At 47.9% G+C, this 16,557-nt stretch overlaps 1 protein-coding gene across 1 annotated transcript; it reads right to left on the reverse strand.

Annotated features, from left to right (window-relative positions):
- Positions 1-6,943: 6,943 nt before the first annotated feature.
- On the reverse strand, positions 6,944-9,151 carry LOC119405053 (ubiquitin-conjugating enzyme E2 C). Its single transcript, XM_037671812.2, has 2 exons — positions 8,586-9,151; positions 6,944-7,515 (listed from the first exon to the last, which is right to left on the reverse strand). The coding sequence occupies exons 1-2, from the start codon at positions 8,922-8,924 to the stop codon at positions 7,297-7,299; spliced, it is 558 nt and encodes a 185-aa protein (XP_037527740.1). The 5' UTR covers positions 8,925-9,151; the 3' UTR covers positions 6,944-7,296.
- Positions 9,152-16,557: the final 7,406 nt, after the last annotated feature.

The raw sequence follows: 16,557 nt of genomic DNA on the forward strand, positions 1-16,557 counted from the left end.
CGAGCTTTCATAAATGGGGATGACGCTTACGTATAGCTTCCCGCTTGTGTGCTTTCCGTCATTGTGAATTCTGGCAAGATTAATTTGTTGTTAGCGTTATCTCGTGGCTTTTAGCAACAATTCGCCAGGGTTTGATATATTCGATGACTGTCGTCTTCACTTTTCATTTCGTGAATTTTGTATTGCTGGCACCATACTGGTGCTGTTGTTGGAACTGAATATGTAATTTTATTTATTTATTTATTTATTTATTTATTTATTTATTTATTTATTTATTCGTACTGCTAGCTTTCTTTAAAATATCATAGCAGGGTGGGTACAGATTACAAGATATACAGGTTTGAATAAACAAACAAGGTACAGTAACAAAGGAACAAGAATGTTGTATGCAAAAGTATACAAACGTAAAAACAATCACAAGCAAAAAAAAGTATTATATTATGCAAAGCAACGATTAGAGAGGGTTAGGTGAGATTTTAAAGAACATGCGCCTACAATGTTTGAATGCTACAGTCGTAAATATTACTAACAACGCCAGGGACAATGAAACTTTGTATGTTATTTCTCATGAATGTGAGTATTCATCACTGTACGCAGTTCCTTAATAATATGCTGAGCTTTATGTGCCAAAACCACGATATTGATGATGCCAAACCACGATAATGTTGATTATTCCTGGAACAACTCAAAGCTAATCTTCCTCACTTTATGCCACTCGCTACCCGCCCTGGTAGCTCGGCACATAATGTGTCGCGCTTCTAAGCTCGAGGACGCGGGTTCGATTCCCGGCCCCGGCGGCCGCATTTCGATGGGAGCGAAAAGCAAAGAACACCCGGCGTGCTTAGATTTAGGTACACGTTGAAGAGACCCAGGTGGTAGAAATTAATTCGGAGTCTGTTACTAGGACGTGCCTCATAATCATAAAGCTGTGTCCACGTCGTAGCTCTGTGTTTTGTTCCTTTTGCGCGCTATAATTCTTCATAATCATATCGTGGTTTTAGCACGTAAAACAACAGCAATTACTAATAATCGCCATCATCAGCCTCTCTTACGTCGATTGCCGAAGGAAGGCCTCTCCAAACGACCTCCAACCCAGCCTGTCCTGAACGAGCTCATTCTATTCGATGCCTCAAAATTTCTTAATTACGTCGCTCGAGATAACCTTTCGTCATCCTCGGCCGCGGTTCCAATCTCTTGGTATCCATTCCGACGTTCTAAATGACCTTCTGTTATCTGTGACGAAAATCATGCCGCTTAGCCACATTTAACGAATTATTCCATCGTCCCACCACCCTGCATGACCTAATAATCCTCAAACCTCAGTGCATATCCCATCGCACTGACCCCGTCATAAGCTTGTCGCTACATTTTGTGACTCCCAGCGTTTTTATCGATCATTTATACCTTGTACGTCAGTACAATGTAACTACCTGCCCGAAGGCATCGTAACTATTACTAATAAGCATCTTTCCCGACACACTTTAGTTAATATTTTATGATTAGAAAACACAAGTTTACATTACAGACTCAATATTGCATTTCAGTCCTCGTCCTTACACAGCTAATATTGTAGAACTTAGAAGGATTACATAACATTGTATGATCTGGAGCTTTTGTTTCTTACCTATTTCATTTGCATGCTTTGTTTTTTATGTCTTTTACTTCGTAACCGCTCACCTCTATAATGCCGCACGGCTCTGATGGTAAATAAAATGAAATGTCCTTTGTGTTCGCGTCTAAACCTCAACGCCGCTGTGTCGTCACATATTCGAATGTAGATTTCTCCGTACTTGCGTTTCATCGCTGAAAAAAAATCTAGAAGTTACTAGTGATGTGATCGGGGGTTCTGCCCAGAGGACCGGAGCCAGCCAGAGTCCCGGGGAGATGTCGAGGAGAGGAGCCCGGAGCTGTTAACAGTAACGTTTATTTACAGGTAGCGTGTTGCTACATGATGGGGTTAGCATCATGGAAGCTCTCGGAGCTCGTGAGAGCTTGAGAGAACTTGTGAGAGCTCGTCGGGAGCGCATCGGCGCTCGCATTTTATGTCCTGGCCTTCCCAGGCTTCCCTGCAGGAAAAAACAATGGAGGCCAGAACAGTCCAATGAAAATCTCCATCTTCACCTCCGCCCCCAAAAGGGAAAGGTGAAACGCTGCCTCCTTCCCAACCCACGAAAGGAGAAAGAGGCACATCCAGTTCGTCCCATGGCGAGGGAAAAACACTGCCCACCGCGCACACACGGCACAGCACGAAGACGTTGAATCTTACGTGGAAGTCAATTTTGTAGTCTGTTGCAATGATGGGTATGCGCGAGGCAGACCACGAATTGTGGAAACAGCGGCAACAAGGCGCCACGGAGAACGTGGGAAATGCATCCGCAGACGGTTCCCAAACGCTGGGTCCTTTGTCCGGGGCACCTTGACGACAAAGCAAGCCGCCTCGACGGCCAACAACTCTTCCTAATCTGTCAGTCGGTCAGGCGTGCCCAAAGGGTTTTACGAGGGGCGCAGACAACCTGAGAATATTAGACGAACGACCTTCGTGTTGTCGCCGCTCTTGGGGCATCTCTGGAACCGCTGACCCGGAAGAAATCAGGGTAGTCTTAGCCGCAACGTCTCATGCGTTAAAGCGGCGCCAAGCCAGGCAGGCCGATCATAACACTAGGTTGAGTCTGCTTCCTTTGGAGCGCTTCGTTGCCGATGAATAACCCACTAGACTTACGGACTAAGTCTGTGACGCCTCAATCTGTGACGTCACCGGCTAATGCATAACATGCTGTCTATGGATAGCTCCCGCTACCTGTCCAAATCTGAAACAAGACAGACCCGGCATAAACATACACAAACACTACAATACTACCGTTTTAGTACCAAATGCTTCGGATTTTCATTCTTTCCACTTGCAACTACAGAATGAAGCAACCAACCCTCTCATATTGTCCTTAGTCCTATGTTAAAAACATTTTTGCAGTCTTATGAGTTTCACTTAATCGCGTCGCAAATATGAGTCTTTGACCTTATTGCATTGTGAAACAAACACTACTAATCCTTATTGTATTTTCTTTTAAATCCTTTACTCCTTTGCAAAAATTATACACCAAGTGTATTAAAAAAATAATAATAATATCTGGGGTTTAACGTCCCAAAACCACGATATGATTATGAGAGACGCCGTAGTGGAGGGCTCCGGGAAATTTCGACCACCTGGGGTTCTTTAACGAGCACCTAAATCTAAGTACACGGACCTCAAACATTTTCGCCTCCATCGAAAATGCAGCCGCCGCGGCCGGGATTCGATCCCGCGACCTTCGGGTCAGCAGTCGAGCGCCATAACCACTAGACCACCGTGGCGGGGCTATTAAAAAAAGAAATCTGTAACCTATTATACAATATTGCACCCCCTGCGTTTTGTGTATTCTTGGTTTCCAATGGTGTACTCTTGACTCTGTAGTGTTGCATGTTTTTTTTTCTTTATTTTTTAAACACTGCGTTACTTTCCCAAAATTTCAAAAATTAGTGTGCCTGTATAATTTCCCTCTTTGATTGTACTTCTGTATTGTACATTCTTGCCCTCCCTGCAATAATTCCTTCTTAGGATTGGCAGTATGTTTAAATAAATAAATAAAAAGCTATGACGTCACACACAGCTGACGAGTGAGGAGTGGCGTCACCTGTATTCGCATCTCCACTGCCCTTAAGGCTTTCTCTCATAGTAACATTGATCATTTTTTGCCACTGGGGAATCGTAATTTGCTAACGCAGCCTGCAATTTAATATTCTGCTGCCGCGTCCCTTAAATGAGAGCGCGCGGATAACGAAGTTTATCTTTATCGGCGCTGCACTATTGTTCGGACCTCTGCGACGGCAGAAAACGTACAACGTCCTCTGATTAACTACTTTATGGATCGAGATATTCTAACCAACTTAACTTGAATAAATTACTCGAGGGAGTGGGTAGATAATGCGGAGTAAAGAAACCCGCATTTCGTAAGAAAGTGCACCGATCGACAGTAAGCTTCTTAATTCCTCGGAACCTTGCCTCGTAAATGCAGAACGAATCAACTATGAACGAGCATATCTCGAATGCAATAACGTCAGCCAGACGTCCTTCGCGTCGCGCACGCGCTCGGGGATATTCAAGAAACCTCCCTAGCGTGATGGTCAGTATTAAAAAAAAAAGTTGAGCATTCTCTTCGTCTCTGTGAAATAAATGTTTTTGAACGAAAAAGAAGGGTTCCTAAAAGGCCGGCTTACAGTCCTACTGCCTTCGTTCTCTTGAGGCTGTATATATCTGGAAACAAAACTCATGACCCACAGCAGCCAGAACAAATATAGTAAAGATAGCCAACGCAAATATGTCCCGCGATCACAGCTTATACAGCGTAATTGTTTTACTTCATGAATAGTCTTGCGAAATCCTGCGCTTCGATTTGGCTTCGGTGTCGCAGCCGTGAGCGTTGGAATTAAGGTCTCCACTGGTTTTTCTTTTTTTTTTCGAAATCACGTTTTCCGGTCTGCTTAAGCGGCAAATCGGGGAGCTTTCGCTCGTTTGAGTTAAGAAATCATTCAGATGTGCTAGCCAGAACCCGGATGTAATTGGAGCTTAGTTTTTAATCCCGCCTAAGCGCATGCTTTATGGCCCCTTGCGCTCCGCAGGAAATTAGGTCCTACCGACAGGCATGGTCAAGGATTAAGTACAGCTTATAGCTTTGGCAGAGCTTATGGCCGGTGGAACAGTTATGGGCTCCTATACAGCCAATTTCGCGCTCGAAGGCTCAAGGAATTACTGAGATTAATACCAAAAGGTCCAAGAGTGAGGATGAATATTTCGCGTAATCCGCTTGGGCTTACGTGAACTATGCAGCGCATATGCTTTGAAAGCTTATTGTGAGAAAGTCCACAGTCCTGTTAGCTAAAACTAGAGATAGAACAGGCGAAAGCGTGTCCTCTCGCGAGGCACCTCATTAAGACATCCTCAAAACTTCAAGAAGTTGAGGATGAAAGAATCCGCAAACAGGGGGTGGGTGCTCGCGCCGACGTTTCAACAAGTGAACTTGTCTTCTTCGGCCGAAGAAGACAAGTTCCGGCCGATGAAGAGAAGTCCACTTGTCGAAACGTCGGCTGGAGCACCCACTTTGCAGATTTTGACGTCCTCAGTCGCATATTGCGCACACCACGCAAAGACACAACGAAAAAAGTACACACGGTCTAGCGCAGTCCATGTGCACTTTTATTCGTTGTGTCTTCGCGGGGTGTGGACAAATTGTACACTATGCAACCAAACGAACTAGCCCGCGTTTCCGTCTCATTGCAGTTCTCAGTCCGATGCCCTGCCCCCCCCCCCCTTTCTTTACCCTTTACCCTGCACCTCACCCTGTATTGCATCACCTCCGGTATCAGCCCACCTTCGACCAGCGACGATGACAGGTTATGACGGCATTACACGACGTTATCGATGACGTTTTTCCTACGTCATCACAAGACTTCGTCACACGGAGTCACTAGTTGGTCACGTGACTTTTCAAACCATTCGTGTTCACGCCGACGCTGGCCAACGCCGCATTTTTTACTCATAAGACATAAGTCCGCCAGTGGTATAAGCGACCGCCGCGATAAGTTCAAGTTTACGTCATCGTGATGTTCACGTAGGCGGACCGGTTTCCGGTGCAAAAATATTGGGCCGTCAGATTCTACCGTATTACTTGGCGGAATTGCTTGTATACAGTAGTGGGTCTCCAGAAGACCGACCACTGTATACATTTATAGCTTGACCGTCACAGAATGTTGTCTGCGACTACAACTGAACAGTCGCGGTTCTCAGTTACTCTGAACCATTCATCCTAGTATTTCTCATGCCTTGTGCAGATTGTACTGCAATGTCATTTCGACCTAAAGTAAAGAGACAAGACATGAAATCGTGGGAGCTGTTTATAATGCAGGGTGTTGCTTTCGGACGTGGCGAGGCCTAAGCCTGCTGGACATGCACGAAAGAAAATCATATACAGGCAAAAAGTGCGTGCAGATCGCGTGTTTGAGATACTGCGTACCAGCTGCGCGGCTTCGGTCTTTATTCCAAGCCGATGACAGCGGATCACTTTCACGGAAGTCACGTTCGTAGGCGCAGTCGTCCGTCATTTAGCGTTAGTGGGGCGTTTGGTAGTTGTTCTAGTGCGGAGGCTGCGCAGTTTACGAGGGCTGTGACGTGCAGTCTTTTTTACTCCAACACTGACTGCTGGCGGGCCACTTGGTTTACTCCGTTTATGCTACCCAGTGACCAAAAATTGGCACATTTTAAAGAATGCGCACAGGAATATGCAATCAGTAACTGAGCCTCAAGAACTTTTCCTAAACATAGATAGTACGCGCACAAGTGACTACTTTCTTGAACAGCTAGGAGCCGCTTTGCCCGGAAGGCCGGTTGAGCCATAAGATGGTGATCTGAAGAAGTGGGGATGAAAAATAACTTTTACTGAAGAGAAATCCAGCAAACGGCGTCAGTTCTTGCAGGGTAGTCCAAACCGCATTCAGCGCACGTTCTTTTTTCTTCTGTCACCACAGCCACGCACGGCAGACAGTCGGTCCATGTTCGTGCTGTGTGGCTAAATGTTTCAACGCTGAACACTCTTGAAGCAAGACACATTCACTCAACAGTAAACAAGTCCACAGAGGGGCTTCATGCTTAGCTCGTCTGTGTCCGATAAGCTGAGCAGTGAGAAGGCGAGTTCAGCTTATGTCCTGTCTTAGCATAGAGCTTAGCCTGACCGGGTCAATTATATTAATAAAGCTGCGATGACCCTGTGAGGGGGGATGTAGCGCAAGGGTTTTGCACCTACTTTGTGCGGACGTGCCTAAAAGAGTTGGTGTCTGAAATTGCCCATACGCCAATCTTCTGTGTAGCCCACAGGGTGTAGCTCTAAGTAGTGCAAGCAGCATGTTTTACAACCGGAATAGACTGCCGAAAATGGCTGCTCTTGTTTATTGTGTTCAGCTTGTAAGTTGTCAAAGAAAACGAGCTTACAAAGTAAAACACAGGACGCAAGAGTGTTTTCAGGTTCTGTAAGATGCACGTCATCTCCTCCATACCGGTCTTTGTTGGTTATCTTTCTTCAGTAAGATTCCGAGGTGGAAGCTCCTGAGGTTGCTAACTGGTTTATGGAAATCGAAACTATAGGTCACGCAGGTCAAAGAAAGAAAAAAGAAAAGGAGCGAGTTGGGAACATAAACTGAACTCTCACAATCTCATGTGGCTCACTCCATCACGAACGCCAGGACAAACTGCGGATGCCGCTATACGTCCGCTTACGAGCCCTGCGAATTGTTTTCGTCGCCTTGCTCGACCTCGAACGAGGCGCGCGCCCTCTGGTAGGCCTCCCTGTTGCCCCAGAGATTGGCGGCGTAGGCGTTCAGCGGGCTGTCCACGTTTGGCTCGCCGAGCAGCGACTGGATCGAGAGTAGCACCGTGCGCACGTCCAACAGCGCCGACCACTGATGCTGCAGGATGTCGATGCAGATGTTGCCCTGGAAGGAGCCATGCAATACCATCGGCAAAATGACTACTCCAGGAAAACTTGCATCAGTGACAACGATGAGAGATAGTTGTCTCATATGCAAAACTGAGGATAAAATACCGCAACCAAAACGAAGGCCGCGCTTGTTTTTCACACCCTATCGAGGTTCCTGCCCCTGGTGCGGAGGAAGTCCTATACTATATCACATTAAAGCACCTCCCGTTCCCGACAGGAACCGAAATGGCACCAACACACACGTTGTACCAGTGAGTGGCGCGACTGTCCAGCTCTGTTACTGTATATGAAGTTACTGTATACGAATTCTTTAGCTCCTAAAGGAGACATATACAGTAACTCTAGCTCTGACCTGGCCGACCAGCAAGCGCTGATCGACCCGGTTGAACGGTAGGTCTCCTATAGACCAGACTCGTTTTCTCCCGCAATCGCACTTAGAGCAAGCGTACATGATTTGACTTCAATTATCACCTGTCGCCACGGCCAGCACAGGGACTGCGTGTTTGGTTACGTCACAGCTGATGGCGAACACTGGCGGCAAGCGTGGGATCAGGACAGGACGGACGCTATCGTGGTCATTCGTCTCACCTGACCCACATCCCCTGGTCAAAATGGCTGCCCGTATGCAAGCTATGAAAATATATGCTGATGTATACAGGATCTTCCTGTGAATTGTGAGCCACAAGGAAGCTGCAGAAAGCGCGAAACATTTACATTAACATTTACATAAATCTATGCGCAGCACGGTTTGAAAGGCGTAATGAAAGAAGGAACAGAACGGTTTTTCTAGGGTTTCCACGTGCCAAACCCACGATATCTTTCTGAGGCGCACCGTAGTGGGGTAGTCTGGATTAATTTCGACAAACATGGCGTTCCTTTAAGTGCACCTAAAGCTAAGCAAAGGGGTCTTCTTGCATTATCACCGCCATCGAAATGCGGCCGCCGTTGGAGGAAAATCGACCCCTCGCCTTCGAGCTTACCAGCGCGACGCCTCATACCTGTTAAGCTGTAACCGCGGGTAAGCCGCCAACAATGCGAGCGAGAACGCCTCGCAATACACGATACCTGGCGGTCCACGTTGGGGTGGAAACATCGCGTCTCGAAGCGCACCATGGGACTCCGGTACGGGTAGTCGGCGGGGAAAGCCAGCTTCAGCTTGTAGACGGACTTCTCGAACACCGTTCCGGGTGGACCCTCGATCGTGGCCCTCCAGTAGAAGAGGTTCTCGCCCTCGGGAAAGGCCGATATGCCCCGGTCGCCCGACGTCATCAGCGCCATCAACTCCTGCTGAAGCCTCTTGGTGGCCGAGCGACGTACGGACGCATCGGCGCCGCTCTCCAGGTGGCTTCCAGTGGGACTACTTTCCCCGAGGGTGGGCGTGGGGTCGACGTTCTGCGAACCCATTCCGAGGGAGAAATGCGAACGGTGGAGTTCCCGAATCCCGATGGCCTCAGCTGAAGCAGTCCGTCGATGTCGGTTAGAATTAGGTTGGTTAGAATTAGGCCAGGGGGTTGTCGGGTGACGTTCCGCTTGATGGCTTGCACCCACTACGGCGGATTTCGCCACGATATGGCGATGGAAGTTAGCGTTGTAATGATGCGAAGTGTGCGGACGAGGAAAAAGAAGGTACGAAAAAAAATTCGATGACGCGAAAGGAATGAATTTTAGGATTACGTCTCTACTACAGTATTTCACGTGCTTATGACGCCAGCACTTAGGACAGACGGTCTATAGAACTGTTCCAAGCAGAACTGATATCGTACAGAGATAAGAGCAAATGGATAAAACCGAAACGAGTAAACGTGTGGACGCTTCGAATTATAACAGAAAGCGTTTTCTGGCATAATGCGCTGTCAAAGACAGCAAAAGATCATAACGCGGCTCTGGACTTGCGACTTTTGTTAAATTTAGCCTACGTAGCCAAAATGCAGCGCTCATTTTCCTTCTTTATTCTATGGTGAAGATTATCTTTTGTGTGTTTCTATACTGATAGACTGTTTCTGCGCAAGTACCGTATATCCCTTTCTGTTATTGGAAGTAATGACGGTGAACCGATACGCGATTACCCTTTACGATCTATAACCATGGCTTCTAAGATTTCGTGCGTCACCTTGCCCTCCTTCTTTTCTTTTCTCTTTTTTTGTTTGTTGTAACCTTAGCGTCGCGAAATGCCACCCACGAAAAAAAGCTTGCTTGATACTGAACCTTGCGCTCATGACAGGCCGGCTAAGCTGTTGAACGCCACGGGAAGAATAGGTGTCGCCAAATGAATTCAGCGCCTGGGCGTTGTTCGCGCTCAGACTCGGCTTCTTAGTAGAATACTGCTTTGTCTTGCCTGGCCTGATGCCTCGCGATTGGCTTGTTCGGCACGAACGGCCGGGTCTTGGCTACCTTGGCACGTGCTCTGGGCAACCTTCTTCAACTATAAGTATCCTCGTTATCCGTAGAATGACGCTCTTTCGCCTTGCTTCTCTTGCTGTTCCCAACCCTTCTTGCGGGTGCCTTGACCTTCCTATCGTTTTTTTTGTTGTGTTTTTTGTGCAGTCAGCCGCAAAATATCTCAAACCACGCGTGCACGTGCAGGAATTGCTCTCTGCGCCGTCTAGTGGTGAGGTATCTGCTGTTCTGCACTGTTCCGGCGACTGCTAAGCCATAGCAACGCTCTCAACAACAGACGACTCAGCACCAATAGACGGTGCAGACGGCAATTCCGGCACGCGCTCGCGTGGTCCGTATTATTTTGCGGCCGACTGTACGTGTTCCGTCCCAGTATACTGAGTAAGGGTCTATGGTTGTTCCCACGTAATTTTGAGTCGTCAACGCGGCCCCCGTGCCTGTCATGGCGAAGCTTAAATGGCTTAAAACAGTGGGCGTAAACTGCGTATTTTAAACCTGTGTCCGGAAAGGTGTAAACGTTGGGAAAATGGTCGACCTGGTGTTGTATTGTCAACGTGATCACTTCACATTTTGCTCTGACACCGGACGGCAGACGACACGAAAAATTCCCACGTACCACTAACAGGCTCGCTTCCGCCACTTTGGTGTAGCGGTTACGGTGCTCGGCTTCTGACCCGAAGGTCGCGGGTTCGATCCGGAGCGCGGCGGTCGCATTTTGATGGATGCGAAATGCTAGAGGTCCATGTACTGTGCGATGTCGGTGCACGTTAAAGAACGACAGATGGTAGAAATTTCCGGAGCCCTCCACTACGGCGTGCCTCGTATCGTGGTTTTGGCTCGTAAAACCCCAGATATTATTATCACTAACAGCTTTGCTATAAAGAGGGAGATGTTCGGCAGGGGTTGCTTCCAATGTCGCTGCATACTTTTGGTGCATTCATTCCGACACTCACCTGTTTCTGTTATGTACTGCCGGCCGCACGGTATGCCAGACAGTGCAAGTCGTGTACTCTAGCATGTGTGTGAGTGTGTGCGTTGACTGCTTTCCTTGCGGCTCTTGATCTGCGAACGCACTGAGCACGTCCTATGTTTAGCTACTTGTAAAGCCATGTAACGCCAAGTTATATGCAAGGGAAAATGTTGTAGAGGCCTTTGCCCTTCAGTGGACGCAGTCAGGCTCATTATGAACGTCAAGTTGATACTTGAAAATCCGGCGTTTACAGCGAAACCGAATTCTCCTGCCGCCGAAATTCGGCATCGTTCACTCGTACAATGCACGGAATGCGTTACTGCTAACGCCATCTGCCCTGTAAGCGCCAGCTTACAAGGAAACACCGAATATCCCGAATTTTCCCGCTGCTAGAAAACTGCACATGTAACTTCATTATCGTGTAGTCGGGTGTTATTATTTTTTATGGGCGAATCATTTCAGGGCCTCTACATGTCGGCGTGCATCGTCGTCTGCTGTCGTGACGGTCCATTTGCTTGAGCGCAAGAGAGGGCGCTATCGCCTGAGCACTCGCCGTGTGGCGAGAGAGAGCGAACGGCGCGCGTTGACTATGGAAACGCTCTTTCTGCGATGAACGCTGAACCACGGCCGCTACATAAAAAAAAAAAAAAACAGGCCTGTTTTTTTCTATGTAGCGGCCGTGGCTGAACTACCAACTCGCGAGGAACGAGAACGCACTCTCGCCCGCGAGAGACAACGCCGACGCAGGCAGCGTCTACTAGCCAGTCTCTTCAAAAAACCGACTGCTCGCGCTGCACAATTGTTCACCGGCCAACCCGTATATATAGGCACTGGATCTTGACCTGCAATGTAGTGCCGGTGGGAGATTTCTCTTGAGCGTAGTTGAACAATAAAGATTCAAAGCGTGCGCGTTAACTAAAAGCCGACTGCGGGTCTCTCTGCATAATCTTTCTTCTGTCTCTCATTGCCCATTAGCAGTGATTTGGATGCGGGGAACACCGGCGCACGCTACATGCTTCGCCCCTCCACAGGTTTCGCGTTAGTGGAACTGAAACACCCTTCCCTACATGCTTCGCCCCTCCCCAATTTTTGTTTTTTCGGGACAATTACGGGAAAATATGCGGTTCACAACGTAGTCGCAAACTGACCAAAACTTACGGGACAACTTGCGACGACGTTACTAGCCACGCACATTGTACAAGGAGCAGCGCCGCAAGAAGCGGACCTGTAATTTACTTCGTCGTTCAAAATTGGCTTTCGTCTACTGTATCCAGTGTGCACGCGGAGAACCATGCAAAGACAGTATCGTATTTCGTTCGTGTATTTATTTATCTATCTTTATTTTTAAGAGCTATGGCAGCGGCCTTTCGTGTAAAAGTATCGCGCGTTCTAACCTCAAATACCTTTTTGTTTTCTGATAAAGGATAATGCCACGCACACTTCCTTTGTCATTTTTATGTAACCGGTCCATCACACGTATAAACACTGCTTGCGGAAACCATACCCAAATGCCTGGGAACCTTCCAGATTATTTTAGAACCTTCCGACAAGACTGCACGCGAACGATTGAGTTTATTCTGCAACTAACCTGGCCACCAGTGATAACGCTGGAATCTTCGACGCCGCAGGTAAAAAAGCAGCAGATTGCAGCAGATCAGATTACCAACCACCGACTCTCTGTTCGCCGCTTTTACTTTGCAACATGAATTGCTTGTAACTTAATATTTCATTTCCTGGGCACAAGTTCTCCCGAATAAAAAGTCGGGTATTTCCCAGCCTCGCTGCAGCCTTCTTCACCGTCGCAACCACCTGACAATATGATCATCTGGTAATTTTTATCTGTGTTAACGGATATTCCTTTTTTTCTTTTCTTTTTTGTATGATGTGTTGTACCTTTGCTTAGCGTGTTTTCAATCACATTTATTACGCTGTTCTTTCAATGAAGATTCGCTTGAGCGCAAGCCCATGTCATGTCGCCTAGTTGTCCTCGTCTGGGTCCCTTAAAGCTATAACAAATTAATTAAATGAAATGTAATTCCTAGCGTTAAACGGGCGGTAAAAAGATACACTGAATGAGGTTAGACTCGTGAAGATTTCTCCCTGAACTTTGTTTTGTGGCTAGTGTTTTGACTGCTTGCAGATAAAATGAGGGCAAAGTTCTTTTTTTTATTCAATTATATGAACAGTCTCGGCTGGTTTTTGCTGTCGCCGTCGCTGCCGTCATGCACCGTATATATATATATATAGGTATGTTTGTACGTATATAAAAGTCCGAAAGAAAAATAGTTTAGAAAAATGCTTCCGAAGCGCGGTATCGAACCAGCGACCTCTCGCTCCGCAGCGCGCGGCGCTAGTCACTACGCTACAAAACGCAGATTCTTCACGCAGCTAACGGCAAGCGTTATACACACACCCTTTACCGCTGGCAGTACTCAGAGACGGCAGGCGCTTATAAGCGTTTCTTCATTACCAGCGAGATGGCGCGAGGAGCGCAACGGGCGCATTTAAACGTCGTCGGCCAGCTCGCTTGCTTTTAATATTTGCGCAGGGAGAACCTTGCCCTTCCGCTGTCTGCTCACGCGGTTATCTCGTGGTGAGGGGAGGAGGGATGTTTCGAGTTTCACCGTGATGTCCGCGCTAATGTTACGGAGCGTACGAAAGTCATTCGAGCTTAAGGGACGCCGCTAAACGAACAAACAGAAGATGAGCGCGAACTATCAAGTGTCACAACTCGACACTTGAAGCACGCTAGTTTCCTTCGCTGCTTCGGCCGCCTTTGCAACAGGAGTACTGTTTTTTCATGATAGAAGTCAATGTCTGTATGTGTACATGTCGTCACAGAATTCAATGTATTTTCTTCTCCTCTATTCTAGGTGTGTTGTAGCAATGGCTGTACCACGTCAGCTACTGCAGGTACCGTCGCCATCATCATTTCTCTTTTGCGTCTTTTAGCTTATGAAACGTGTTTTCACGGTAATAGTGACTCTCTGTTTTGTTTTACAGCGAAGCTATATGCCTTTCATTAGTCGGAAAATTTTGTGGCATAAACACAAAACGCCAGGCCCCTAAACCACCAACAGACGCTCGAGCTCGCGTGCTCCTCTGCTAGCAGATGCGCGCGCTCCTTGCGTTTTCACCTCGGACGCTGAGGAAGGGCATTCGGAGAGGTGGACAGACGAGCCAACGAAAGCGTTCGCTGTAGAATCGTGCACAACTGTAGCGTCACAACTAAATTTCGACCTATGGTGGTTTAGGGGCCCTTTAACAATTGAAGGCAAACGGCACATCTTTCTTTGCAATCAGACATACTCCACAGAGCTCAGTATTTGTTCAACAACATTCGCGTAAACTCACAGACTTTCGAACGTCTTTCAGACGAAGGGGAGATAGACGAAGACGAGCTCGAGAGGCAGATGGACGTCGACGACTTGGATGACCCAAAGCAATGCTTCATGTCTGTGAGCACGTCGAGTCGGACGGTTGTGTACGATGAAACATGCATGCCCGGTCTGCAAAATCAGACGCACTTCTTGGCCATCGCTCGCGATGTCGGTCAGATTGAATCTCACTCTTGTGCGATTCTAATGCGAAAGACCATTCAAGCGACGTCTCAATTTTTAATAGTTCTGGGTGTTGTTTACAGCTTCGCTTTCCAAGCACCTTCACAGCGTGGATTGGAGCCATAATTCTTGTTTGTTACAATAGCAATTATATGGACACTCTCGACGGGTTTTTGCCGTCAGAGTTGCTGTCGCAGTCATGTTCCATATAAAGTCCAAATCAATAACATCACCCTGCGCATCGTACGTTCTATTCGCACGTAAAAGCGCGCGAGCACTGGCTACAAACGCGGCTGAACAGAGCTGAAACGAGCCGATCATCTCCGTCGCACGGAGGGTGCATGCGAGAACATCTCCCCGCGTGCGAGACCTGCCGCCGATTGCTCCTCAAGCAGAGAGGGAACGCTCCGCCCATCTTTCGTCAGGCGACGGAGCGTGAAGGGTCACCGTGGGAGGGGTCGCGGAGGGGGGGGGGGGGTGATGCGTCGCTTGAGCAGGAACTTGTTCGTAAGGGCGCGGTCGCGCGCGCTATGTCGGCAGATATCAGGTAGTTTTAGAGTAGCCTACGCTAAGTTAGCGTTTGCGGCCCGCTATTTCCGTCACTTAATGGGAGACCGCAAGCGGTCAGCGTACGACGCATGCGCAGTTGCGCGAAAAGCCAACGCAAAGCTTTGCGTACGCTATTCTAAAACGGCCTATTAGAGTCTTTTAGCAAGTTACGGAAATACGGTACGCAAATACGGTAAGGCAGTACGGTACCGCTCCTCCTTTCCCGGTCGTTGAGCGGCCACAGCACAACCAGCGGGAAAGGAGAAACGCTGCCGTACTGCCTTACCGTATTTGCGTACCGTATTTCCGTAACTTGCTAAAAGACTCTATTAGCAAACGGTTCGTATGCCCTTGTACGTGTTGTGCTCTCAACGCTTACTTCACGTTGAAACGACAGACAGCATGAAAAGGGCTTATCTCACTGGAGAGGCCGTATTCGCTTACACCATGCGTTTTGTAGAGTTACGCGAGATCGGATCGAAAAGAGTTAGCTGCTAGCCTTACTTTCTATAACGTAACAATTTGTTGCTATGGCGTTCTTGCTTGGCACTTACGACGAAACTAAGATTTTTTTCTGAGACAAACAGGTGCTCCATAGGGTGGTAGCTCAAGACAGCTACAGCCTCTTATTCGGGGTGACATTTGAAGAGCTAATTGTTAGGTATACAAACCACGGTGACGTTACGGCAGTGTGACGCATTCGCTTGTGTCGTAAACTTAATGACCGCGCGATCAATCACAATTGTAATTGTTGGAGTTTAACGTCCCAAAACCACGATATGATGAGAGACGCCGTAGTGGAGGTCTCCGGAAATATTGACCATCTGGTGTTCTTTAACGTGCACCTAAATCTAAGTACACGGGCCTCAGTCATTTTCACCTCCATCGAAAATACGGCCGTTGCCGCCGGGATTCGATCCCGCGACCTGCGGGTCAGCAGTCGAGCACCATAGCCACTATAGCCACCGTGGCGGGTAATGTTCGCGCGATGAAGACGCGCACGATGCGCGCATTGCTGCCCAAATCAAAATTAAAGAATGTGAATTGTTGATGGTCGAGCAAGAGAAGTCGTCATTGGGTACATCGACTTCACCGATGTCAATTATCGGCGTGGCGTGTGTGCATATCACTGCTCTGTCCACTCCGCAACGATGTCGATATCCTCTAAACGTATGTGCGTTCGCGAAGGGAAACGTTGGCTGCCACAGTGAATTAGGTAGGAAGAAACGTTTGTGGAGCATTATGAAATAAATGAAGAGGAAGAAAAAGAAAAGTCACGACATGGGATTCGATACCGCGTCCCGCTAGTATCGCGAAGTCCCATTCTGGAGGTACTAGATGCCCGTATTAATGTACTTGAAGGCCTAAAGGAAAGCAAAAAAAAAAGAAAGAAAGAAAATTGGCAGCCAATGCAAGAAAAAAAGGTACTAGGTCCGGGTGTATCGACCGGGCTACCCCATGCCACCCATTCACGGGTGCTATCCCACTACTACAGAGCGCGGGAGCTTTTGCCTGCTGCGTTTCCGCCCTGGGCCGGTTCGCTCCTCCTTAGGTGACCTGG

The sequence above is a fragment of the Rhipicephalus sanguineus genome, chromosome 9, assembly GCF_013339695.2.
Source record: "Rhipicephalus sanguineus isolate Rsan-2018 chromosome 9, BIME_Rsan_1.4, whole genome shotgun sequence".
In the NCBI taxonomy this organism is placed as follows: domain Eukaryota; kingdom Metazoa; phylum Arthropoda; class Arachnida; order Ixodida; family Ixodidae; genus Rhipicephalus; species Rhipicephalus sanguineus.

Bases quoted from the DNA above. Each gene is read 5' to 3' on its own strand.
- LOC119405053 (XM_037671812.2), bottom strand. From the start codon at position 8,924: ATGGGTTCGCAGAACGTCGACCCCACGCCCACCCTCGGGGAAAGTAGT. The intron at 7,516-8,585 runs GTATCGTGTATT...GGCTCCTTCCAG, and splicing joins ACCCCAACGTGGACCGCCAG to GGCAACATCTGCATCGACAT.